Raw genomic sequence first — 25,612 nt, forward strand, 5'->3', positions numbered from 1 at the left:
GAGAACAGGTTTCTACTGAAAAAGCTCTTCAATTGATTCCAAATGATTCCCTGTCATGGGTTCTGTCTGATACCCTGGACCCTGGTGAGGAGACGGTGACAGGAGAGTAAAGGGTTGGAAACCACCACAGAGAGAGCAGTGGTGGGGCATTGTGAAAGCTGCCTTACTCCTGAGAAGAGGTGTGATATATTTCATATGATCACCAAGGGTAGAAGTATGACCGATAAGTGAGAATCCAGGGGTGTAGATTTCAGCTCAGTGGAAACAAGAACTTTAAAATTAAGCTGTTCATAGAGGAATGGGAGTTCCGTGCCCTCACCCATGTTCCAGCCCAGATCACCCGCAACCTGGGTGGTCACTGTAGAGTCTGGCACTGTGTGGGAAGAATACTGAGCTGAATGGCCGGTCATTTCCCTGACATGTTCTGAGATGCTATAAGCTTAACCAGATCCAAGAGGAGTCTCTCAAGAAGAGGAAAAGGGAGACTCAGTGATAGATGCCCAGCACCCAAACCTGGCCCCCGGGAAGTCCAACAATTCAAGAGGTCATGAGATAAGTCTGAGATCCCAAGGCAGCATCGTGGCTACTTTTGTAGCCAGCACCGTGGCCATCTGTGCCACCTGAGTAGGGGTGGCTCAGAATTGGCCGCTGCACCTCAGTGCTTGCCTTTGCATCCCCGTCCTGCCCCTTCCTCACTGGGAGATCTTAATCAAGTTTTATAATTCCTCTGTGCCCCCGTGTCTTCATCTCTTAAAGGGGGACAGTGGCCTCATCTCACTGAGCTGTTGTGAGGACTGAGTGAGTAAATATGCATGAAGGAGTGAGACATCAGGTGAAACACACCACATGCCATTCAGTGCTCATTACCATCCATTCCTCACTCGATCCAAAGCTGTGGGTGGGTGGGGACCTCTCACAGCATCTGAACTGAGTCTCATCTGCAGAGGAGGCCAAGACTCCTCTAGACCCTGTCACCTGCCAGGGAGGACCGTGAGCAGGTGCCGGGAAGGGCGGGGGGCTCAAATTTGAGGGATCTAATGACCAAGGCTATAACTCTCTCTCCTTAGTCTTTAGGGGGTCATATTATAAGCCGACATAGCTACTCAGATCTGAACCCAATTCTGGCTGTGGGCAACGCTACCCTCAATCTGACATCAGAAGGTAAGCTACCCAGAGCCCTTTGAACAGCACCTGCAGCGTTTCTGTCTCTGTTTTAGGAGGTGCTATGTCAGAGCCCATGTCTCTTGCTCTCAGTCCACCATGGGGAGCTCAGGATTCTGGCTGAAGTCTTCTCATGCAGGGGATGGCACCTTCTGTACCACCCGCCACATACACACGACACCCAGCCCCAACCACAGCTCAGCCAGCCCGCGGCAGCCAGGGCTGTCTAGAGGCTGACTAGAAGCCTCTCTGTGACCAGAGGACCACTTCCTCCTCCTCCTCATGTCCCCTCTCCAGTTGCCGTGTAAGAAGTCACAAGTCTAGTGAGGACACGCTGGGGACACTGTAGGGCCCCTGGGGGCAGGAGGAAGGCTAGCAACATTTTCCATGCTGGCTAAGAAGGGCGGTCCTTGAGGGCTGCTCCAGGGTATTCCACCCTTGTCTCCCTGAGATGCTCAGCCCTCACATTGGCTCTGGCTGCTCCAAAGAGGCTGACACTCCCATCCAGTGCGCACTGACTGTGCCAGGCTCTGCTGGATACTTTACACAACACATCTAATTTGTTCAACCCCCGCCGCCCGCCCCCGACTGAGGTCGCTTGCAGTAAGGGGTGAGGGATGGGAATCCAGTCTGCCTTGATTTCCCAACAGGAGTGCTCGCCTCTTCACCAGCAGCCACCTCCCCAGGTCTTCTAACTCCCCACTTTCCATCTCTCCCCCCGCTCCCTCCCCCACACCCCATCAAATACCCTCAAATGGGCTGAGTTGGACCCGGGAAACTGGAGTGCAAGGGAGCAGTCACACTGCCCCATGTGAACTCCAGGGTGTGGCCAACCAGGAATTATCTCACCAGCATCATAAGCCTCCCCAGGGGATTGCTGGCTGACACAGTCTGGTCCCTGATGGGTGGGAACTGAGAAGTGTTGGGAGGGACCTGCTGGCAAAGGAAAAGCCCTCACACTCCTATTCAGCTTTGTGTGGGGCCCAGGAGAGAAAATCCTTCAGCCCCGAAGGACCCTGTCAGCTGTTTTGCTGGGTCCACCAGGCCTGTAGTCCAGAATCACCCCATCTTGAACCCTGAAGACTAAGGGAGAGGATGCCAAGGCTCTGGGGCGTCAGGAGAGCAAAGACGGCCTGGCCCCGACACAGGGCCTTCTACTTCAGGACTAGCGGTGCTAGCTGTGTTCCTCTGCTGGGATGTTGGTCGTCACCTTTGGCTCAAGGTCTCTGTTTTCCCAGCTCTGCCAAAGCCACCTCCAATCTGCACTCAGCCCAGCTCCAATGAGGCCAGTAGCTAGCTGGCACCCGAAGAGGGAGGCCCAGGTACACAAGAGCCCCTCTGGGGTCCACCTTCCTCTGTCTCGGCCACACCTACCTTCCAATCAGCATCTCACTGCTGTTCCTGGACCTGAACACACGTTAGATTTGCTGGGCTGCAGTCTCCTCACACATTTCCCGTGGAGCCACAGCCACTTTTAAAGCCAGAGGGGACTGCTCTAACTATCGCCACCATGTAGTGACAATGGGGCTGAAAGGAGGTTTTGTAAATTGTTCACATTGCTTTAAAGATATGGGTATCCAGCTTAGAGAGCTTCCCGGGAGTCCACTGGTAAAGAATCCGCCTGCCAATGCAGAAGACTTGGGTTCCATCCCTGGGTTGGGAAGATACCCTGAAGGAGGAAATGGCAACCCACTCCAGTATCCTTGCCTGGAAAATCCTATGGACAGAGGAGCCTGTCAGGCTTACAGTCCTGCACTGTGCTTAATCGCTGAGTCGTGTCCAACTCCTTGTGACCCCATGGGCTGTAGCCCGCAAGGCTCCTCTATCCATGGGGTTTCTCCAGACAAGAATATTGGAGTGGATTGCCATGGCCTCCTCCAAGGGATCTTCCCACCCCGGGGATCAAACCCAGGTCTCCCCCATTGCAGGCAGATTCTTTGCCAGCTGAGCTACCAGGGAAGCCCCGGCTACAGTCCACAGGGTTGCAGAAGAGTTGGACATGGCTCGGCAACTAAATAACAATAATCCAGTTTAGAAGCCAACGGCAGCAGCAAGAACAAAAAGCAAATCCAATAATCTGAGCTCTGTTAATAGTGGAAACAAACCTTAGCTTAAGCTATGCCCTAACATTGATCATAGTATTGAACAAGTTAGATTTAGTTCAACAGTCTCTGCTGAAAGATGAAAACAGGTCTGGTAGGCCTTGGGGACAGGAAGAGGCCCAGTTCACACAGCATGTGTGCTAACAAGAGTACATGTCCTAGGGATTCCCTAGCAGTCCATGAGTTAGGACTTGGTACTTCCAGTGCTGGGGTCTGGGTTTAAGCCCTGGTCAGGGAACTAAGATCCCACAAGATCCACGGAGCGACCAAACAAAAAAGTAAATGTCACGAAGCTGCCACCACCCTTCCCTGTGAGGAGGACGGGTTGGGGGCTGGTCCACCACACTCAGACCCCCACTCTGCTCCATGCGAGGAAGGTGACCTTTTCTTCTCCACTGCTGACATTTAAGAGTATAGAATAATCTCGCATTCCTTGTTGCAACTGTGCAGAAATGTCATTTTCTTCAACAGAAGGCACACGGCGGATTCCTCTAAGTGAACATTTTCTTGCTGGGTTGGCAAGTGCAGACCTGAAGCCGGAAGAAATTTTGGAGTCTGTGTATATTCCTCACTCTCAAAAGGTAAGACTTGAGAGTTGTTTTTCTCTTTCTATAACTGAGTTCAGTCATCTTTAGATGTTTCAAAACAGATGGAAGGAAAATAAGTCTGCCCCGAAAACCTGTTTCCTGTCCTTCGTGGCCTGGCGTGGCACCAAGGCCCGCAGCCGCCCTCGGGCCAGCAGCTCTGGGAGGCATGGAGCTGGGGTTGTTGTTTCAGCTGTGGGGTGGGGCCTGCCCAACCTGCGGTCATGCTCACACACCCGCTCGTGTCCAAGATCTGGGAGGCGGAAATTAAAGTTCTTTGGCTATGGAATGAGCTTCTCTGCCTGACCCACAAGGAGATAGAGGCTGGGGCTAGGCCTCCTGACTGCCCACTCGAGCTAACCCCCAACAGTTCAGAAGACCAGGAGCGCCTAACACATGATCTCTGGGGGAGACATGGCCACGCAGCCGGCTACAGAGGGGACCCTCTGTCCTCACTCCCTGTTCCTGGTGCTTCTCCCCCAAAGTGTACCTGAATCTGAGAGACCAGTCTTCCCAAGAGGGGCAACACAACAGATACACAGAGAGATCCAAAGCCAGCAGGGTCATGCAGGAAGTCTCATATTAAGTCATGCTTTCAGCCAAGTATGGTCTTCATTTATTTTTTCCTTGGGAATGGAAACTCTGAAGTGTGTTCCCAGTCCAGTGTGGATCAGTGTAAGAGACCCAGACAGAAAAGCAGGCCGACCCAAACACAGTGCCCCCGGTGGCCAAAAACATGGAAACACATGCAAGGCAGCGGCCATCTCTGTTAACTTAGTCACCGCACCAGTGGTCCTGGTGCCAAGGATCATGGGGGGAGCCATCACCCTTCTGACTCTTGTCCCTGCTAGAAAATTCCCTAGTCCACTGTTGGAAAGTTCTATTCAGCACCTTTATGAACTTTACAGAATGAAAAAGGGATAGTATCTACAAAGCAAGAAATCCAGTGGATCTCTTTCACACTTTAAGCAAATCACCTTCCAAACACCTGTGTTGGAGGGATCCTCCATCCTCATGGGGGACAAAGGGTCTGGGGACTAGCCTAAATGGCACCTGGAAATAAGAGCATGGGGAAATGACACAGGGATCCCTTGCAAAGACATCCCGGCCCCAGCGGGAAAGCGCACAGTGACCCTGTTAACTGAGAGTCGCTTTGAACAAAGAGGCAGCCAAATTGTCCCAAGTGTCCTTTGCGTCCCTTTTGATTGAGTCTAAGTGATTAATTAGTGGCACCAAGAAGCAGAAAGCTCGCTCTTAGTTCTGACATATCAAATAACTCCAAATGGTCTTTGTCTCCACAGTGGGAATTCGTGTCAGCCTTCCGACAGGCTCAGTGCCAGCAAAACGCCTTGCCCGACGTGAATGCCGGCATGCGAGTCCTCTTCAAAGAGGGCACAGACATCATCGAGGACCTGAGCATCACCTATGGAGGGGTCGGGGCTGCCACAGTCAGTGCACATAAGTCCTGCCAGCAGCTCCTAGGGAGGTAAGCGACACACCCTGTACCCTGATGGTGAAGCTTGACATTTAAAAAAAAGTGGAAAGATGGAAACTCTTATATGTAGAATCGTTGCTTGTTCTTTCTGTAATTTTGCTAAATGACTCTAACCTCATTTGACTTTGATTAATAAGGCACCACCCTTTGGGTGAGGTGTACAATGAAAATGGCCCAGGAAAGTGTTCAGCTCCGGTGCTCCTATGCACATCAATGCTCTGGCAAACCCACACCAGGCAGCTTCCAAGCGCTCCCCATCGCTCCCGCTGCTCAGGGGCACTCTGTTTCCTTCTCAGCAAAGGCAGTGTCCAAGTCTGAGTCCTGTTCAGTTCACCATGGGATTGGCCATGGTGGTCTCTTTATTTAATGCCTGGGTTCTAGCATGTCCAGGCTACTTAGTGCAGCCTCCCAGGCCTCGGTTTCCCTGAACAGCTTATTTAAGTGATTTCTAAGTTTCCATCCAACTCGTAAAGTGAGACCCTGGGGGTCTTTGAACCATCTAGCACAGGCCCCTAGTCACAGAGACCTCTGGTCATGGAGACTGCCTTTTCTCACTGGTTCCTTCCTGCCCCCAACCCTCCCAGGCAGTGGGATGAGCTGATGCTGGATGAAGCTTGCAGGCGGCTCCTGGACGAAGTCTCCCTCCCAGGCTGGGCTCCAGGTGGGAGGGTGGAATTCAAGAGGACTCTGGTAGTCAGCTTCTTCTTCAAGTTCTACCTACAAGTTCTGCAGGAACTGAAGAAGCTCATAAAGCCGTTCCCTGTGCCTGTAAGTGCTCTGGCTTTTATGCGCTCCTGGCAGCATAAGCTCCCACCTTCCTCGCTCCTTTTGCAAACTATCAGTTCCAGCTTTTCCTTCTTCCTGGGTTCAGCCCTTCAGGGTTACTGTGGGGTGAGGCTCAGGATGCCAGACTGTCTTTGGTGCACAGATGCTTACCAAGTGCCCTGAGCAGGGAAACATGATGGGACCCCTGCTTCCGTGTGCAATTGTTTTTCTTTTAAAATCAACTCTGTTGAAGTATAATTACATAGAACAAAATGCACCTATTATTTAAACTCAGAGGGTTTCGGCAAATGTGTAAACCAGTGCAACCACCACTTCAAACAAAAGTATTTCCATCATCCCCAAAAGTGCCCTTTTGCCCCTCTGCTCTCAACACTCTCATCCCTGCCCCCAGGCAACCCTGATCTGCTTAATGACACTGTAGATTAGTTTTGCCTATTTTGGGATTTTATATTCAATATGAAATGTTAAATAAAATTTTATTTTTCAAAAAATCAAAACATTTATGAGTGCATGCTAAGTTGCTTCAGTCACATCCGACTCTTTGCAACCCCACGGACAGTAGTCCCCTAGGCTCCTCTGTCCATATCAGGAATACTGGAGTGGGTTGCCGTGCCCTCCTTCAAGGGATCTTCCTGATCCAGGGACTGAACCCCTGTTTCTTTTGTCTCCTCTGTTGGCAGGTGGGTTCTTTACCATGAGCACCACCTGTATGCTAATATATAAGTAGCTTCTTCTCAGAATTTCTGATTATGAACTTCGGGAATAAGTTACCAAAACAGAACATTTTTTCTCTCTTTCTCTCTCTTCCCCGCTCAATCCATCTTTCCTCCCCAGACTATGACTAGAACTCTCACCCTACCTTGCACCCGTGTTCCCCAACCACACCCCACCCCAACAGCCCCGTGTTCCTAAACTGTCTGGGTTTTATTCATTCAGATGAAGACTCTCACAGGACTTCCCTGGTGATCCAATGGTTAAGACTCCACACTTCCTCTGCAGGGCACACGGGTTCAATCCCTGGTTGGGGAATGAAAGAAAGAAAGACGAAGACCCTCACAAACCACATTTACTTGAATAACTCTTGCCACCCTTGAATTTCCGAATCAAGACACTAGATATGTTTCAGTGACACCCAAAGAGCCTTCCCAGTCTTACTGCTCTCCCAGAAAAGCTGAGGAAAATAATTAAATTTGAGTTTTGTGTGGGCAGTGAACCACCCCAGCTCATTCTAGAATGGCTCCCCCAGCCCCTAGTTTTCTTGATTCTCCTGCTGCCTCTGCCCAGCTTGCTGCCAGAGGGCCTCTCCCTCCTTGGGCTAGCTTGGCTCCAGGATCAGATTCAACCAGTCTGTCCAGGTCCTCCTAGTGTGGAAAGGGAGGGAGGGCAAGGAGCATTTGCCAAAGCGAGAGTCTGGGAGGCGTTGTGAATTTGCATCATCCCTGCTAACTGAACTCATGGTTTCTCGGTGACCTTCGCCAAATCCTTTTCACAGAAATCAAAGCCCAGTTGAATCATAGACTAATCAGCTTATCTTTATTGTTTTGAATCATCTCTCAGAACAGCCGCCGTTATCCTGAAATTTCAGACCGATTCCTGAGCGCTCTAGAAGACTTCCCGGGCACGGTTCCCCAGGGAGTCCAAAGGTACCAGGTCAGTGAGTTTAATCTAATGGAAACCGAGAAACTACGAGACAGTGATAGCTGTGTGAACAAGCAAGCACTTCAGAGTTGCACATTTCCCTCTGACTTTCTGAGTTTTGCCAGGACATTGGCCCTTTGTTTCAGGCCTATGCAGGAAGAGCCTGGATCTAAGATCAGACCCGAGCTACTGAAGCTGGATGCCCTCAGGCCAAAGTCATCTGAAGCAGCTTGACCATCCAACTAATAACTGAGAGTCTCTTCCAACTGCCGTTCTTTGGGCAAATGTTTGAAGAGTAGCTTGGCTGGGCGTGGGGTAAGGACAGAGCAGGAGAGTAGCAAGGGTCAGTCTCCAGCCCCTGATTGCAAATGCTTAACCTCCAGTCAGCAAAATGAGAGCCTGCAAGCAACTGAATCCCTTCTCTCCAAGAACAATGGAGAAAGTATCTATAATTTTCCACTGGAGCACAAGCCCTCCCACCACCCAATCTCCATACTCCACACACATCTTCCGGTAGAAGAGTTCCAGAATAAACACTTCCTCCACTTACTACACTCCCAGGGATATTTTGTTGCCACTCGCAAGGGCAGAGAAGGCAGCTTAGACCAGATCTGGATGGGCTCCATTGCCATTGGCCCCCCCAGCCCCCCCACCAGAGGCCCTGCTCCTGTCAATAAGCAGGTTTTGGCTTAGATTTTGGTGCCCCGCTCTCAGGAATTATATCACTCCAAGCCTCATCATCATGATGGCTTTATGTGTAAACAGGCTGCTCCTTAAAAAGGTAAGAAAGCAGGACAGGGAGACCCCTGAATTCCAGAAGTCAGGGATATGGGCCACCACTCGGGAAAAGAAGACGCCAAAAGGAGAAGCCAGGGTGTCCCTTCACTGACTTCACAATTTTGCTAAAACATTGGCCCCATCTAAAGCATAGCCACAGAGCTGAAATGACAGCTCCCCAATCAAGTTACATCATTAAACTCTCATGCTCATCTGACCCACTCCAGTGTTTGTTGACTGAGAGTGACCATCTGATTTCTCAACCCTGAATCAGGAGTGTTGGCAATTGGCCAGGCCACTTCTGAAGATGGAAGTTTCCCAGGGAAGCTCTTGTCTTTCTCTGTAGAGTGTGGATTCTCACCAGCCCCTCCAAGATCCAGTCGGACGCCCTGTCATGCACCTATCGGGTCTCAAACACGCCACCGGGGAGGCCGAGTTTTGTGATGACATCCCCATGGTGGATAAAGAACTCTGCATGGCTTTAGTGACCAGTACCAGAGCCTATGCAAAAATCATGTAAGTAAACGAAAAGCTTTCCAAAAACTCTTTCTAAAGCACACTTGGGGATTCCCTGAAGCAATGTGACCGCTCTTTTGAAATGTCATAAACCCAAAGAACCTAATGGAAAGAATGTTTAAAAGGTCACCAGCCCTAAGACGAGGAAAGGAATGTCACTAGAAATGATCATCATGAAAGGGAGAAAAAAACTCACAATTATGGGCTCTTGCTTTCATCTCCCTGCTGCAGCCTCAGGCATGGCTCAGAGGAGTAACTCTGAGTAGGGCTAATATGCAGCTGGTGATAAAACCCTGAACTAGGTTATTGCTGAATGGTAAATGGCCACTGTCCTAAACGTCCTTAGGATGCCCCTTGCCACAGACACGATGGCCACCCCCCTCCTCTCCCCTTCCAGCAACTACAGTGTTATCCCTGGCCCAGCAGGGAGGCTCCTGGACCCTGCTCTCTGGCAGCTCAGCTCTGATTGGTCAGGGCCTATAGTCCAGTTGTCATATATTTTGACTTTCATCCATGGTCTATCCCTCCCTCCCTCAAAGCTTGCTGGTTTCTACTTCTCAAATATATCTCTTTTTTCAGATCAATTGATTTGTCCGAGGCCCTTGAAATACCTGGGGTGGTTGATGTGATAACAGCGAAGGACATTCCAGGCACCAATGGCACCGAAGATGACAAACTGTTGGCCGTAGATGAGGTGAGGTACAGAGCGTGCTGTCTCATGTGACTTGGCGCAGATGATCACCAAGGTACCACCTCCAGGCAGCTTTCCATGCCCTCCCAGCCCTCTCTGCCACTAGGGGCCAGAAAGCCAGTTCTTCCAGCTTCTCTCTAATGCTTCTCTCTCTCTCTTCTAATGCTTCTGTGTGGGGCTTCCCTGGTGGCTCAAAGGGTAAAGAATCTGCCTGCAATGAGGGAGACCTGGGTTCTGTTCCTGGATTGGGAAGATCCCCTGGAGAAGGGAATGACTACCTACTCCAGTATTCTTGCCTAGAAAATCCCATGGACAGAGGAGCCTTACAGGCTATAGACCTGGTCACAAAGAGTCAGACACGACTGAGCAGACACGCTTTCACTTTTCAGTGCCTTTATAGACCTACTCTTCTGGAATCAGGAAATAACATTGCAAAAAGGAAATTTATTACAGAAAAACAACAAATACTCATTTTCCCACTGTGTACTGTTGAGTCAGTTTACTCTTATTTGAAGAATAAATGCAAGAACTGGCATGTATCAGGATGGAAAATCCTTGAAAAAAATCTAGAAAGGAGAATACAATATACAGCCAGTCTCCATTATTTACATTGAACTCTCTTCCTTCCTGGACCAACCCTCTCCCTACCACCTCCCACTGACCTTCATATATTCCATTTTTAATAAAGTTGCTCATATCATTCCTGACCTTTAATTCAATTCTACCATCATTCACTGGGCACTTGCTTTTGGAGCCAAACTATCTTGGTTCATGGTCTCACTCTGCCACTCTGTATCATCACCTGTGAAATGGTGTCTTGAAACCTGTAAAATATCATCACCTGTAAAATGGGAATAATCAGAGGAACCCAACTCATTGTGTTGTTATGCAATTTAAATGAGCTGATACATGTGAAGTGTTTACAGCATTGCTTGGCATGTGAAGGCTCTCAGTAGATGTTAGCTACTATTGTCACATTTCAGGCTGTTTCTCCTCCAGCCATGAAATAGACCACTGTTCTTTCGGTTGAACTCCAGATGAGGAAGTTGGCTATTGCTTAGGAGCTATGTTATCTTCTCAGGCTGCCAAAACAAAATACCACATAATGGGTAGCTTATAAAGCAAAAATGTATTTTCTCACAATTACTAGAGGCTAGAAGTCTAAGATCAAGGTGTTGGCAGGTTTATCCTGAGGTCACTTTGGCCGGTTTGAAGATGGCTCCCTTCTCCTGTGTCCTCATAGGAGACGGCCTCTTCTCTGTGTATAAGCCTCCCTGGTGTTTCTACCTCTTTTTTTTTGGCCACGCCTCATGGCATCCAGGATTTTAGTTTCCCCACCAGGGATGGAACCCGTGACCCTGCAGTGGAAGCGTGAAGTCCTAATCACTGGACCATGAGGGAATTCCCTTTTCTCCCCCTACGTCTTCTTATAAGGACACCAGTCACACTGAATTAGAGCTCCAACCTTAGGACCTCATTTCACCTTCATTACCTCTTTGAAGGCCTTATCTACAAATACAGTCCCACTGGGGGTCAGTGCTTCAGTTTGGGGGCTGTAGAGGGAGGCACAGGAATCATAGTGTTCAAAATATACTCCCCTTATCTTTAAAATGACTCCATGAAGGCATCCCACATGAATGAATCACCCTCAACAGAGGACATAGCAAATTCCGGTCCCAGCCAAATTCACATCCACTCTGAGGCTTACATTCAATTGAGTAAAATGGCTAATGAAACCATATGTATGATTTAAATTAACTTTTAAATTAAAAGTTTAAAGAATTTTTTTTTAGCCAAGCACATGATGTGACTCCAGTCTGGTTACTCTTGGTCAATAATGGTAACTAAGGCACCAGCCACTGGTAAGTTTGGACTGATAGTACTTTTACCCAGAATTTCCCCCCGGCTTCATGCCTATACTTTTTGCAGGTACTCTGCGTGGGCCAGATCATCTGTGCTGTGGTTGCAGAAACAGATGTACAGGCAAAACGTGCTATTGAAAAGATAAAGATAACTTATGAAGAGCTGGAGCCCATAATCTTCACCATCAAGGTAAGCAGAGTGCCTGGGCTCTCCTATAAGGTTGTAGAATCAGAAGTCCCTTGTAAACTTCTTAATGTGAGACTTATTCAGGGTTCTACTACTTTTTCATCGCTGGTTTACTCTGGAAAAATCAACTTTTCTGGAAGGCATTACTTGCATGAATTAAAATTAGCTTTGGTTCCAAGAAACAGGAAAAAAATAGAAGTTTCTTTGTCCTGCACATTCAAAAAAGTCTAGAAATGGTCAGTTTCAAACTTACATGTGACTCTAAGTGTCAGGGTCTGGGCTCCTTATATCTATTAATAGTCGCTCTGTCCTGCGTGGTTTCCATTCTCTAGATCACACTTCGGTCCACAACAGTTACTGAACACTGACCTTTGAGTCCACACTTCTGTCAGCAGAGAGAATGCGGCAATGATGAAGAGTATATCCCCTCCCCTTAAAGACACTTTCCAGAAGCTGCACATAATCTTTCTACATCTCCTTGGTTAGAACCTAGTCATGTACCACACCAATACTCCTAGAAAGGGGGTCTGGGAAACATACATTTTATTCTAGGTGGCCAGGTATTCACTAGAAACTGGGGGTTCTATTACTTGAGGAAAGTGGTGGGAATGGATATTAGGAGTAATAATCTTTTCAAAACGGAGCCCCAAAGCAGTGGGACCTTCATGATAGAATTCCATAGAAATTTCCATTCTCGCTTCTGGTTCTAGATGATGGAAAACAAATGCAACTTCCAGCAAAAAATAATGAATTTAGATTAGAAAAATCAGATGTAGATTTATGGCATTTGTGTGCTCTAATTCAATGAAAGATAAGTTCATATCAATTAAATAGAAAAAAAAAGAGTACTTAATTTTTGCTTGTGAAAGAAATAAAATTTTTTCAAAGGCCCTAGTGAACCATTTGAACATTTTAAAAATGTCCCTAAAAGGTACAACTTGCTCAATATTCAGAGTGTTAAAAAGGTCATGTTTCTAGTTCTTTCTAAATTAAATCAACTCTATTCCAAATTCCCATTTTGTCAGGTTTGCAAGAAGTTCAGGCCATTGTTCTTGGCTCACACCCCTTTCTAGAGTTGTACTAGGATCCTAACAAGGGTTTTTGAAATATCAATTCCAATCCCATTTCCTCAAGAGGGGAAATGGCACCCAAAGGATATCCTCATGAAATATCCTGGAGCTCAGAACACTTAGAGATCTAGGGTTCCCTCAGAATAGGACTCTCCACCATCAGTAAAAAGAGTTCTTCTGTGAAGAAAAGTAGGTAAAAGAACAGTCATATATACCAATGCTCATTCATCCATTCATTCATTCACATAACTATATATATAAGAAGCAATATAGAGTTCTGTCTAAAAACACTGGTTCTAGAACTGTGATTCAAACTGCCAGGCTTGAATCTTGGCTGCACCACTTCTTAGCTATGTGACCTTGGACAAGTTTCTTAACATATCTGTGCCATAGTTTCCTCCTTTGTAAAAAGAAGAGAACAGTAATAAAACCTGCCTCATCAGGTTGTAAGACTAAATGAGTTAATATTCAGAAAGCATGTAGAACAGTGGCTAGCACCTAGTTATAGCATATATTATATATAAACATAGCATATATTATAATAAGATTATACTAACTTAGGACATATTTACAGATGACAATAAACATACTTCCACACATACTAGATTGACATACTGAGATCTTGGTATAGCAAAAAAGTGAAAACTTCAGCTATATTCTTCATTTTCTACTGCTTTGAGAAATCAAGCATTTATTATTAGGCAAGATGTTTCTGAAAACAGCCAGGCTTGAAAACTGCCTCCATCACTTATTTGAAGCATGACTTTGGGAAAGTTATTTTAACCTCCTTAAGCCCAGCTTCTTCATCTGGAAAGTGGAGAGAATAATAGAATTCATGTGAGAATACATGTAAATACACTGTCTATTGTACAGTGTTTGACACAAAGCATGCACTCAATAAATATTAGCTGCTTTCACTGTTCACATTGTCATTAACAAAAAAGGCCACGGACTTGAAATCATTAGGGAGTAAGAATACAAGAGTCAGGTGTCCTTGTGAAATATGGAAAACACCTGTATCTAAAGGTTATTAGGTGTTATCATTACAGGGTAATAATCCTAGATTTCTTAACATTTGGAAAATTCTGTTATTAAATTAGTGAGTAATTTGAGGAAAACTGTTTTCTGGAGGGGGGAGAAGTTGCTTTGCATTTTGTTTCTTTAGTTGGGGGTTGATCTTCAACACTACACTCTTGACAAATAGACATATTTGTGCTTATGTTGAATAAAGTAAATTAAATTTTTTAAAAAAAGGAAATAAAGGTTAAGCAAGAATCAACTGCCATAGATCAACCCACAGAACAGCAGGACAGGATGGCTTCCAGTATTCATGTGTCAGTCAGTTCATAATATTGTTGCCAAAAAAAACCCTAGCATAAAGGGCTAGGAAGCCCTTATGAGATATGCCAAATACACAAAGAAATGAACAAACTGCCTACCATATCTCTGTTGGGTTTTCTTGCCCCAGAGGTGCATTAGGACTTGAGTCCTCCCCTTCAACATGAAGTCTGACACAAGTATTTTTATTCATGAAGTGGGGAAAAGGGGAGGGCCCTGAGCCTCACTCTTACTGCATTTGGATCTATCACCTGCGCCCTGGACATCCACATTGAAATGGAGAAATGAGTAGTTATTATCCTGGACCATCATAGTATCCCCAGATCTCAAATCTTAATGTCTCTCTAACCCTTGCTGGTTTTCTCTGCAACTGAGAAGGCATTTTCTATGGCATCTCGGCTCTGCGGGGAGTCTGCTACTCAAGGACACACTCCTTTGCTGGCCTGACTCCTTTCACGTGTCCTAGCAGATGGCGATTGTCGGAGTTTGCCGGCTTTTGAGTAAGAAAAATTTGCCAGTGGAAGAAAACGACAAAAAGAATTAGCTTTTTTTTCTTCCTGTCACTCAGGATGCCATAAAACACAACTCATTCCTGTGCCCTGAAAAAAAACTTGAACAAGGAAACATCGAGGAGGCATTTGAAAAAGTTGATCAAATTGTTGAAGGTGAGTGACTCAGGATTGTTTCCTAGAATATTTGTGCAATTCTCTTCTGAAACAGACTGGAGAGCATGTGATTTCCTTTCAGAAAGACCACCCCCTAAAGTCGTGGCATTTTACCAAAGTTCTCCTCTCTCGCTTCCTTTCAAATTGTGCATGTGTTGCTTGGGGTTGGGGAGGGGGGGCAGGTAGGGAGCAATAGAATAAATAAAAAATTCCTAAGACTTTGATTAGTCAAGGACAGAATGAAGAACAAAAGCAGAGATTTTCAACTTCTTATCCAGAACCGCAGTCTCTGAAACAGATGACCTCAGTTGTCACAGGACAAAACACCTGATCCATCAGTTTCTCAATCAGGACAAATCCAGCCAGCCAGTCCATGTCTCACTTGCTTTTGAATTCCCCAACCAGAACACACCTTCAGGCACTTTCCTTTACTTGCCCTTAACAGGAGAGGTCCATGTCGGAGGACAGGAGCATTTTTACATGGAAACACAGAGAGTGCTTGTTATTCCAAAGACAGAGGACAAAGAACTGGACATTTATGTGTCAACACAGGATCCAGCCCACGTGCAGGTGAGGTCCAGGATCTGCCCCACCTCCTCCCCAACTTTCCAGTTCCCTCATGGCCTTCAGCCTCCACAGCCTCACAACGGCTGCCATTTTACCTGCAGAGTCTTAGAATCTAAGTATTACACATCAGCAGAGCAACTAAGACCCTGGAACCATTTTTTATGTTTTCCGGTCTTGTCAAGTAAATGAAAGAACAGCCACAACCATTTTCAATTTAAAGTGAACATTCACTGGCTTCATGCTTAAATGTGACAGTGATTGGATGACACAATTATTTCTGTACTTGATTTTTCCCTAAAATAATCACTACAGGCAACCTTTGGAGTAAACACAGCACTTCATAACACAGTATCATTTCCCCAGTCATAAAGTGTTCCGAGTTTTAGTTGCAAACATTTCTTCCTGTTTAATAAATTGTCAGGAGTTTGCAGGTTTTCACCTTACTGGGACTTTAGGTGTAAGCATTTGGCTAGGATCCAGGTTTTGACAGGAATCCAGGACTCTGACAGTTTCCCTTTTGGAAAAGACCACTTTTCTGCTGGAAAGTTTGTTTTATGGAGATTAGCAACATTAATGAACTCAGTAGAACGCTGAAAGATTCAGACTGTCTCAGCTGTTTATTTCTTTGTTTTTACTAACAGTAGGGGTGGATGAATTTTGCTGTTGTGTTTTAGGAAGCAAAAACCTTCTTTACCACTTTACCCTTGTAAAACTTTCCCATTACCTACCTTTTACAGAAAACAGTGTCCTCCACTTTAAACATCCCCATCAACAGGATCACCTGTCATGTAAAGCGAGTGGGTGGAGGTTTTGGCGGGAAGATAGGAAGACCGGCTGTCTTCGGGGCTATTGCAGCTGTGGGTGCTCTCAAGTAAGTGCACCTAGGGACATGGGAGGGCGTGAAATGCACAGAGCTGAGGGCATATCGGCAGCCCGAGGGTCACCTGGGCTGCTGTCATCACCAGCTGAGTATCCTTGGGCACCTCAGCCTCTTGTCTCTTTTATCCACCCTCCTAAAGTTATTGGAAAAGTCAAATGCACTTAGAAGTTTGAATAGGCTAATTTGCTCTATAAAGGAAAAGTGGTACTATTAGTTGAACACCTCCAGAGCTGACACTGCCCCATCCTTGAGCTTCATGGAAGATGACCCATTTAGGGGTGGGGCAAGTCACCTGCCCAAGTGGAGTGCCAAGGGAGAGGCTGCTCCCCCACTTTTCCTTTCTACCACCAGCTGAAGACAAAGCAGGGTGAGAAAGAAAAGTCTCCTGCTCCTGGGACGACGCTCATTCAATGGATGTTCAGTGGACACAAGACATCCTCAAACAGAGCTCCTGGTCTAACCCCAGCCAGAAGTCTTGCTCCTGCACTGTTCATGCTGTTCACATGCTGACTTTTCTATTCCTTGTTCATTTTTATGGCTGTCTTGTCTTGTTTTACTATGTCAAAGCCCCAACTGTCCTGCAAATTTCAAAGGTCCCGCTTCCCTTGACAGTTTCCATGTAATTCAGAGGTCCCAAAGCACTCAGACATGTGCCTCATTTTGCAATGACAGGTGGGGAGAAGGCAGAATCTGAATCGCATCCCCAGTTTTTTCATAATGAAACTCGATTCACACCCACCAAGGACTCAGCAAGGAATAATTAATTCATTGTATTCCCACCAGGCTTTGTGCATTTAAGGCTTCTCAAACATGACTGTATGTTAGAATCATCTAGGGAGCATTTAAATCCCAATACCTAGGCTACCCCTCATTGACCCTGGCATCAGTCTATTTTAAAAATTCCCCAGTAATTCCACTGTGCATCCAAGTACGAGAACCATTGCCTTAAGTTACAATACCTGCTGTGCATTAAGTACTTCCCAGAGCAGTGTTCCCAACCTATTGATAATAAGAGTCTCCCAAGTTCATAGAAAGTCCTGCTTCCCCACCCCAGACCCAGTGAATCAGGATGACCGGGGGATATACTGGAAACTACATTTCACTGATGCTCCAGGTGGTCCTCACCATTAAAGAAAAAAGGAAATTCTGGTAGAATCGTGGGTTTTCAACATGTACCTGAAGACCCCTGCATCAGAATCACTGAGAAAGAGGTTGAGTCTAGAGCCACTCCCACCCAAATCCTAGTGGTAAGGCCCAGGAATCTGCACTTAGGCCCAGATGCTGCAGAATCCACCAGCACTCCAGATGATTCTTCTGCACTTCAAAATCTGGGAACCTCTGCCAAGGTAAACAGAAAGCCTGAAGCTCCTAGCTACCCAAGAGCCCAAATTAGCCAACACAGTAGGATTTATGACTGAAAGTGAAGATTCTAACCCAGACTTCCTAGGCTGTGTGCTTCTTGTTTTTCCAGTTGTGTTGTTAAGTTTGATCTAGATGTTCACACTCTTTCTCCTTTGTAACTAGTGGCTGCTGCTGCTAAGTCGCTCAGTCGTGTCCAACTCTTAGCGACCCCATGGATGGCAGCCCACCAGGCTCCTCCGTCCATGGGATTTTCCAGGCAAGAGTACTGGAGTGGGGTGCCATTGCCTTCTCCGGTAACTAGTGGCAGGGATATGAAAAAAGAATAGATCTGGGTGAGAGTCACATTGGAAGCATAAGAACACAAGTTAACTGACATGTGACATTAATCTTTTTTGGCTAGATCTCCAAACACTGAGTTCTAGAACATAGAGGTAATAGTGATTTGGTCATACATCAATTCGTATCAGTGCCTAGCACACCGTATGCACTCAGTGAATATATAAGTGATGGGTGGATGGTTAAATGAATGCTTGTACATATGAGTGGGAGGGTGGATAGATGGGAGGGTAGATAGTTAAATGAGAGAATGGATAAATATGTAGGTGGATGGTAGATGAGTAGATGGATGAATGGATGGGTGGGATGGAAGACGAATCTAAAATTTGTTTTCTTTAGAACTGGTCACCCCATCCGTCTTGTTCTTGATCGTGAAGATGATATGTTAATAACTGGGGGAAGACACCCATTATTTGGAAAATATAAAGTAAGTATTAAAGAGGAAAATACTAAAGTACCTCATTTTATTTGAATGGTTTTACCCTTTCCTATTATTTTTATTTTGCCAAATTCTAAAAACAATCATCTTAACATCTACAATATTAAAATGTGTATTTGAATACTCATAACGTTTTGTGAGGAGCTTTTAGTAAATCTATTATAAAATTATGAAGAAGCTAAATGATAAAAAATACAGTTTCCAATAATGATAAAAACACTATTTAAGGAACAGGATTTATGTTAGTGATTCCTCAAAGACAAAAAATAAATAAATAAATAAAACTTCAGACATTTGTTATACCAAAGCTTCTTGATGATAAAAATATTATTTTACAATACAGATGTTTGGAGATAATTTGACCAATTTAACTGCAAAATCATTTTTTACAAGTGGTCCCACCAAATGGTTATGAGTGTCACAAAAAGCTCTTTTCAAATAGGAAAAAGAATCCACTAACTAGTGAAATAATTTAAAATTGTCTCAAATTACATCCTTTGTATTTTTGTGCAACTATAGCACAAACACTGTGATAAATAATTGCTGGGATCTGGTTGACAACAATACTTCAAATTTGTAGCTGAGTTGTTAGGACAGATCTAATGTAATTGTTCCCATATCAAACATGCTTTATTTGGGAATTGCTTATGGCATACACATGGGCTTCCCAGATGGTGCTAGTGGTAAAGAACCCACCTGCCATTGCAGGAGACATAGGAGACACAGGTTCAATTGCTGGGTCAGGAAGATCCCCTGAAAGAGAGCATGGCAAACCATTCCAGTATTCTTGCCTGGAGAATCCTGTGAACAGAGGAGTCTGGCAGGCTATAGTCTGTAGTTTCACGAAGAGTCAGACACAACTGAAGCAACTTAGCACACACAGCATACACGTAGCTAGATTTTTCTGTCTGATTCTGTTGTTGCTTTAGATTACTAAATTATTCTATTCCCTGTGACTAAACCACAGCTTTCCATAGCACAGCACAATTTTATTTCTTCCACTGATATTAGTAATTTTTATAATTAGAGAGGAAAAGACCATAGTTGGCCATTAAACCTTTTTTTTCACCTTCAAATAAAAAATAAATGAATACTCACAACTCTTATTATCCTCTAGGCCCAAGAGCAATGTGAAGGCACCCTCTGGGATTGTGGGAGTTGGTGTTATGGTAGCTGTTGAGTTCTTTGGTTTGGGCTGGATTATAAATCAGGCTTCAATTATACCATAGTTATGAGACTGTTTTAGTACTAGTACTTATTAAGAGGGTTCTAGACTATAAATATTTTGGTAATTATAGTAATATAAAATATAATTTTAAAAAACAGACTTTTTGAAAAAAAGTTTTATTTTTAAATATAATTTTGCTTCCAATATTATAATGTGTATGTGTATGTATCCTCAAAGTTTTGCTTGGTTATTCAGAACTATTCATAGACTAGCATAATAGATGACTATGTGTGCATAGGCCCTTCCAAAATCCTTGAAAAGTTTATACTGAACAGTTTCAGAATCCCTCTGCTCCCTCACTTATGGTACTGCTTTGCTTAGCAAGCCTTCCTTCATGAAAACTTCAGCCTAGCATTTGTCAAAATTACCATAAATTCTGAACTTGTACACTTTGCTCCATTTCCTAACTTCTCTGATTTGTTATCCAAAATTTCCCTTGTAGTATGAATATATAAGTGGCCCCATATAGGTTAATGGTTCCATCGACGTATTTATCCCTGTTTTCAAAAAGGCAAAGGAACCACGGCCAATTCTTTCTTGGTGGAACTACATTAGGAAGTGGTAATTTTTCTTTTCATTCTGGGCTGTGCAAACAAAATGGTCTAGGTGGGAGGAAGGGAGTGGCAACTTCAGAAAAATACGAGGTGCACTCAGTGAGTCCTGGTAGTAACAGCAGCTCATATTCATGCCATCTTTCCAGAGTGACAAAGTGCTTCACCAGTTCAGTAAGATGAGGGCAGTCCCTCCTGTGTCCATTCCCCAATCTCCAAGGCTTTCTCATAACAAGAGGCACTTCTATTCCTTCCGACACACTCTGGAATCCCAGAGACTTTTCCACAAGGCGGAAAACCAAAGACTAAATTAGAAGGAAAATCAGTAAAAAGTGAGGAGAATCTTCCAAGAACAAGGAAGAAGCGGGTAGCAATTAAGTGCTGGGAGACAAGCAAGGATTTTAGAATTCCATACTGACTGTGAAACCAGAAAATTACACGGTGAAAGAAAAGGGCTCAGCAAAATTCAGGTCAGAGGAGGTCTTTGTCTGCCAAGCACTGAAAAACGAGAGACTATCCAGACGTAGTCCACCACAGAGCAAATGGGAGTGGCCTGTCTTCAGTCCTGCCCATGGAGGAGCAAACTTAGCACTAAATTCCAAACATATCGTAAAATGTCCATCATTTGGTGACAGGTGGGATTCATGAACAACGGGCGAATCAAAGCTCTAGACATCGAGTGCTTCATTAACGGAGGGTGCACGTTGGATGACTCAGAGCTGGTACGTATATCAGAAACCAGGACTGTCCTGGTTTGTGAACAGAATGCAGAATTTCTATATGAGTCTTTGTGGAGCAGTTTCTTCAAATACTTACCTCGTTCCACAAGCAGTTCAACACTGTAACTGACTTTTAGAGACAAGGAAAAAATGTTGTCCGGTATATGTAAATATCTCCTTTTACTTTAGGTAACAGAATTTCTTATCTTGAAGCTGGAAAATGCATATAAAATCCGCAACCTCAGGTTCCGGGGCCGTGCATGCCTGACAAATTTACCATCCAACACGGCCTTTCGAGGATTTGGCTTCCCCCAAGGAACCCTGGTAACAGAATCATGCATCACAGCTGTGGCAGCCAAATGTGGCCTTCCGCCAGAAAAGGTAAGGTAGAAATCGAAGTCATAACCAAGGCTATTGAAGAATCAGATGAGGTAGGAAACCAGCTACCCAAGGAAATACCCCAGAAGAGCCACACAAATTAGACCTGGCTCAGAACTCAAGGTAAATTAAGGGCTATCTAAAAGAGTTCACCTCCACATATTGGCCTTCCTCTTTTTGCAACAATTTATTTCCTTCCTTTCTTGTTTTAATTTGTACAAAAGGAATTACTCTTTTTAAAATTCAAGCCATACTGAAGTTATTAAAGTGAAAAGTAAACATCCTTCTTTTTTATCCCCATCCCTATTGGTTGAGGGTGACCATTGTTAACAGTTCTGTGTTTACTGTCCTAGCTCTTTCTCTGTTTACCCACCCATCTGTATTTCTACATACATAAACATTAACATATGATGGATAGCTGCACTTATATGCTTATTTTCAAAATGAGACTATAATAAACACAGAATTCTGCCCCTTACCTTTTCTACTTGACAGTACGCCTGGCCATCTTCCCATGCTAGTAGAATGAACTACTTCATTCCTTTTCGTGACTGAATAGTACTATTATGTATCTAAATTTATTTAGACACTGCACTATTGGTACATATTCAGTTTCTTAACCAGTTTTGCTATTTAATTGGTACTGGTACAAATGTACCAAGGTTATATCTTTGCCTCGTTGTGTATATCTGTACAATAAACTTAGAGAAGTGGAATTGCTGGTGCACTTGAAAACTTGTGAGAGATACTGCCAAAAGAATGCCCTCCAAAAATACTATTTTGTGCAAGATCCTAAAGTGTTCATAATATGTACAATATGCCAGACCAAAGAGAGGCAGCCACTGACAAGTGAGATAATTGTTGATAATACTTTTCCAACTCCTCACGCATTCCAAGCAAATCCCAGCCTACTTTTTCCACTTCTATCCCCTGTATCCCCCAATAGAGACCCTCTGCTGCAGCAAGGCTCTCCATGGCTTTGAACCTCTTTGTCTTTAAATGCAACAGGGAGGACCACCAGGTCTGTGAATTGTAATTGTTGGGGGTACTTCTTATGCACAGTGGAATGCCTAAATATTGAACAAGAGAGATGATGGTTATCCCAAGAGAAGTCACATAAAGTGTTCTGTGGATACAAAGGAGACAAACGTCACACTGGCTTGGTGGAGGGGTATGGAGCAGAACTTCCTGGAGAAGATGACACTGGGGTGGCCTTGAAGAATAATAGCACAGAGAATGAAAGGTCATCTGGGCCAGTGGAACACTTGAACAATGAGAGGCAGCTTCATTGTGGCTCCATTTCTTTATCTACAAAATGAGGACAATATGACCTCACAGAGCTCCCACAAGAATTAAATGAGTTAGCATTCATGAAAATATTTGTTTCTATAAACCGGTAGTATTCCAGTGTAACTGCTATTAATCGTAACTCCTTTATCATTAGAGTGATTGGGGATGATGAAAAACCTTGAGCATATCTCAGTGGGCTCCCCTGCTTCTTTGTCAGATGTTGCAAGTTTCCAGGACATGACACACCCATATTTAAATACATTTTTTAAAGATTTGACCACACATTCCAAAGGCAATTGGAAGGCTTAGAAAAGATCTGCTATTTGTCAGTAGGTACACTGTTCTCCCTCTCTAGCAAAACAAGTCTTCGTTATGACAATAAATCCTTGCTTTAACATACTGTCTACTAACTCTTCTCCACCCTTTGAACTGTGAAAAAAAAGGATACTCTTCCTCCTCCAGCCCCTTCATCCCACTGCCCTTCACAGATCAGTCACTACCTCTACTCTCCACTTTAAGGAGACAGAAACCCTGATTGATGCCTTGAAGAGAAGAAATCATGCTTCATTATTTCTATAAAAACAAAGACTGAGCTCAAAGAAAAAGAAACAAAAATCCTGTCTTCTCCCCCCACCGAAGTGCTTTAGTGGGGAGGCTTTTCAAATCTCTATTTCACAATCACTTTCTGTCTTATCATAACTGCTGCTGCTAAGTCGCTTCAGTCGTGTCCGACTCTGTGCGACCCCAGAGATAGCAGCCCACCAGGCTCCCCCGTCCCTGGGATTCTCCAGGCAAGAACACTGGAGTGGGTTGCCATTTCCTTCTCCAATGCATGAAAGTGAAAGTGAAGTTGCTCAGTGGTGTCTGACTCCTAGTGACCCCATGGACTGCAGCCTACCAGGAGCCTCTGTCCATGGGATTCTCCAGGCAAGAGTACTGGAGTAGGGTGCCATTGCCTTCTCCGCTAATGATTCCATTTCTCACTCACTTCAGATTAGGGAGAAAAACATGTACCGAACAGTTGATAAAGCCATCTACAAACAAGCGTTCAACCCTGAGAGCCTGATAAGATGTTGGAACGAATGTCTGGACGTGTCTTCCTTTCACAACAGAAGAAAGCAAGTGGAAGAGTTCAATAAGAAGAACTACTGGAAGAAAAGAGGCATTGCGGTGATTCCCATGAAATTTTCAGTCGGCTTTGCTGCAACAAGCTATCATCAGGTGAAGCTTGTATGTGTGGGTGGTAACCCTCCTGTTGGACACACTTGGCTCTGACTTGGGGAGAGCGTCACATTTCCCTGGGCCACTGAGCCCCTCCCCCAGCACCTGGGAGAAGTGAGCAGTCCCCCACCTGCAAGCACTTTCAACACAGCACAGTAGAAAAACACCTCAATGGCAGAAAACAGCAGCCGCAAGCATGAGAGCCACAGCAGCAAAACTGCCGAGATGGGGCAGTGGCCCCACTGAACCCCCACTATTCAAATAGGAAACAGGAGTAGGAACTTCCTGTGGCTAAGTGATTCCTGTAATCTGGTGGTTAAGACTCTGTGCTTCCAATGCAGGGGGTCCAGGTTTGATCCCCAGTGGGGGAACTAAGATACCATATGCCCAGCAGCCAAAAAATAAATTTGTACTTTTGAAAAGGGGTACAGGAGCCCACAAGGTCCAAAGAGGCAGGAGGAGGCTAACTGTTACATCTACAAGTCTGGACTGTATCAATCAATGGAGCATAAATGATCCTAGATAGCTGCCAGTATGGTTTTCCTCTCTGACACTAAGTGTTGTCTTTTCTCCATCAATTCCCCGACACCAACTGGGTGTCCAGCAATTCAGTTCTGGCACTAACTACCCAGAGTTAGCACAGACCCCAAAGATCAAGGGCCAAGCGAACATACTCTCTCTGTCCAGGCATGCCCCCTCCAGCTTGTGGATGTGTTCACCAACCCAGAAGCTCCCAGAGCCCTGACATTTGGCAAGGAAGGGTAATGGATTCATTACATAGGTATGGTTGATTACATTATTGACCATTGGTGGCTGAACTCAATCTCCAGTTGCTCTCCCCTCCCTGGAGACTGGGAGACAAGGCTGAGAGACGGCACCCTCTGACTGTGTGTGGTTGATTTTTGTAGTAATGAGCACCCATTTTGAAATTATTTAGATTCCCTCCATGAATCATCCCATGAGCATATAGAAGACAATAAATTCCAAGGGTTTTAAGAGTTCTGTACCAAGAACCAGGGCCAAAGACTACAGTTTTGGGGCGAGGGGGATTATTTTTTTTTTTTTTTGAAGTATAGTTGCTGCACAATACTTAACAGGTATACAGTATAATGATTCACAATATGAAAAGTTACACTCCATTTATAGTTACTATAAAATATTGGCTATATTCCCCATATTGTATAATATATCCTTGTGCTTCATATTTATTTTTTATTATACTACATCTCCTCTCACTTGTGTGGCCCCCATATCCTACTCTCTACCATCATCCATGCAAGCAAATTTCTCATCTTGCTACAAAAAAAAAAAAACAGCTTTCAATCAAGCACTGACTGTCTCCATTTGAAAGGCCTCCAGCTTCCCCACAGAGTTCTAAATTGAGGCACCCGAGAATCATCTGCTTGGGAGTTGAAGTGTGTTATTCCAGGTCAGCTGATGACTCACAAAGCTGGAACACTCACTCTCTCAATTAGGTATGAGAAGCACTGTCCTCAGAGTCAATGGGCCCACAGTGAATAAGTACTATTATTAGCACCCACAAGCTTCAGTGCTCTGGAGCTGCTCCAAGCCACCCTGGGCCTCTGGGCATCTCCAGACATGAACAGATTAAAGTCCCAATTCCTCCTCCTCCTGGAAAGGAAAATGCCACATTTCCATTCGTCCAGTTTAACAAATAAACATTTAGCGTCTCTGTGATTCAGACCTGCTCAGAGTTCTCTACAGCACTCGGAGATGAGCCAGACCAGGGCTCCCTTCTCTGAGAGACA

The 25,612-nt window shown here is 44.9% G+C and overlaps 1 protein-coding gene across 2 annotated transcripts in view; it reads left to right on the top strand.

The window, feature by feature from the left end:
• Positions 1-25,612, top strand: part of AOX2 (aldehyde oxidase 2) — a 77,859-nt gene that overhangs the window by 25,609 nt on the left and 26,638 nt on the right. For both annotated transcript variants that reach the window (XM_059875094.1, NM_001281918.1), the window contains exons 12-26: positions 1,068-1,161; positions 3,738-3,844; positions 5,149-5,333; positions 5,927-6,104; positions 7,686-7,778; positions 8,890-9,059; positions 9,639-9,753; positions 11,680-11,802; positions 14,776-14,872; positions 15,318-15,442; positions 16,177-16,310; positions 18,357-18,444; positions 20,871-20,957; positions 21,144-21,335; positions 23,616-23,843. In XM_059875094.1, the coding sequence (XP_059731077.1) occupies positions 1,068-1,161; positions 3,738-3,844; positions 5,149-5,333; positions 5,927-6,104; positions 7,686-7,778; positions 8,890-9,059; positions 9,639-9,753; positions 11,680-11,802; positions 14,776-14,872; positions 15,318-15,442; positions 16,177-16,310; positions 18,357-18,444; positions 20,871-20,957; positions 21,144-21,335; positions 23,616-23,843 (2,016 nt within the window). The remainder of the gene's footprint in view (positions 1-1,067; positions 1,162-3,737; positions 3,845-5,148; positions 5,334-5,926; positions 6,105-7,685; positions 7,779-8,889; positions 9,060-9,638; positions 9,754-11,679; positions 11,803-14,775; positions 14,873-15,317; positions 15,443-16,176; positions 16,311-18,356; positions 18,445-20,870; positions 20,958-21,143; positions 21,336-23,615; positions 23,844-25,612) is intronic.

The sequence above is a fragment of the Bos taurus genome, chromosome 2 (genome assembly GCF_002263795.3).
Source record: "Bos taurus isolate L1 Dominette 01449 registration number 42190680 breed Hereford chromosome 2, ARS-UCD2.0, whole genome shotgun sequence".
Lineage (NCBI taxonomy): Eukaryota > Metazoa > Chordata > Mammalia > Artiodactyla > Bovidae > Bos > Bos taurus.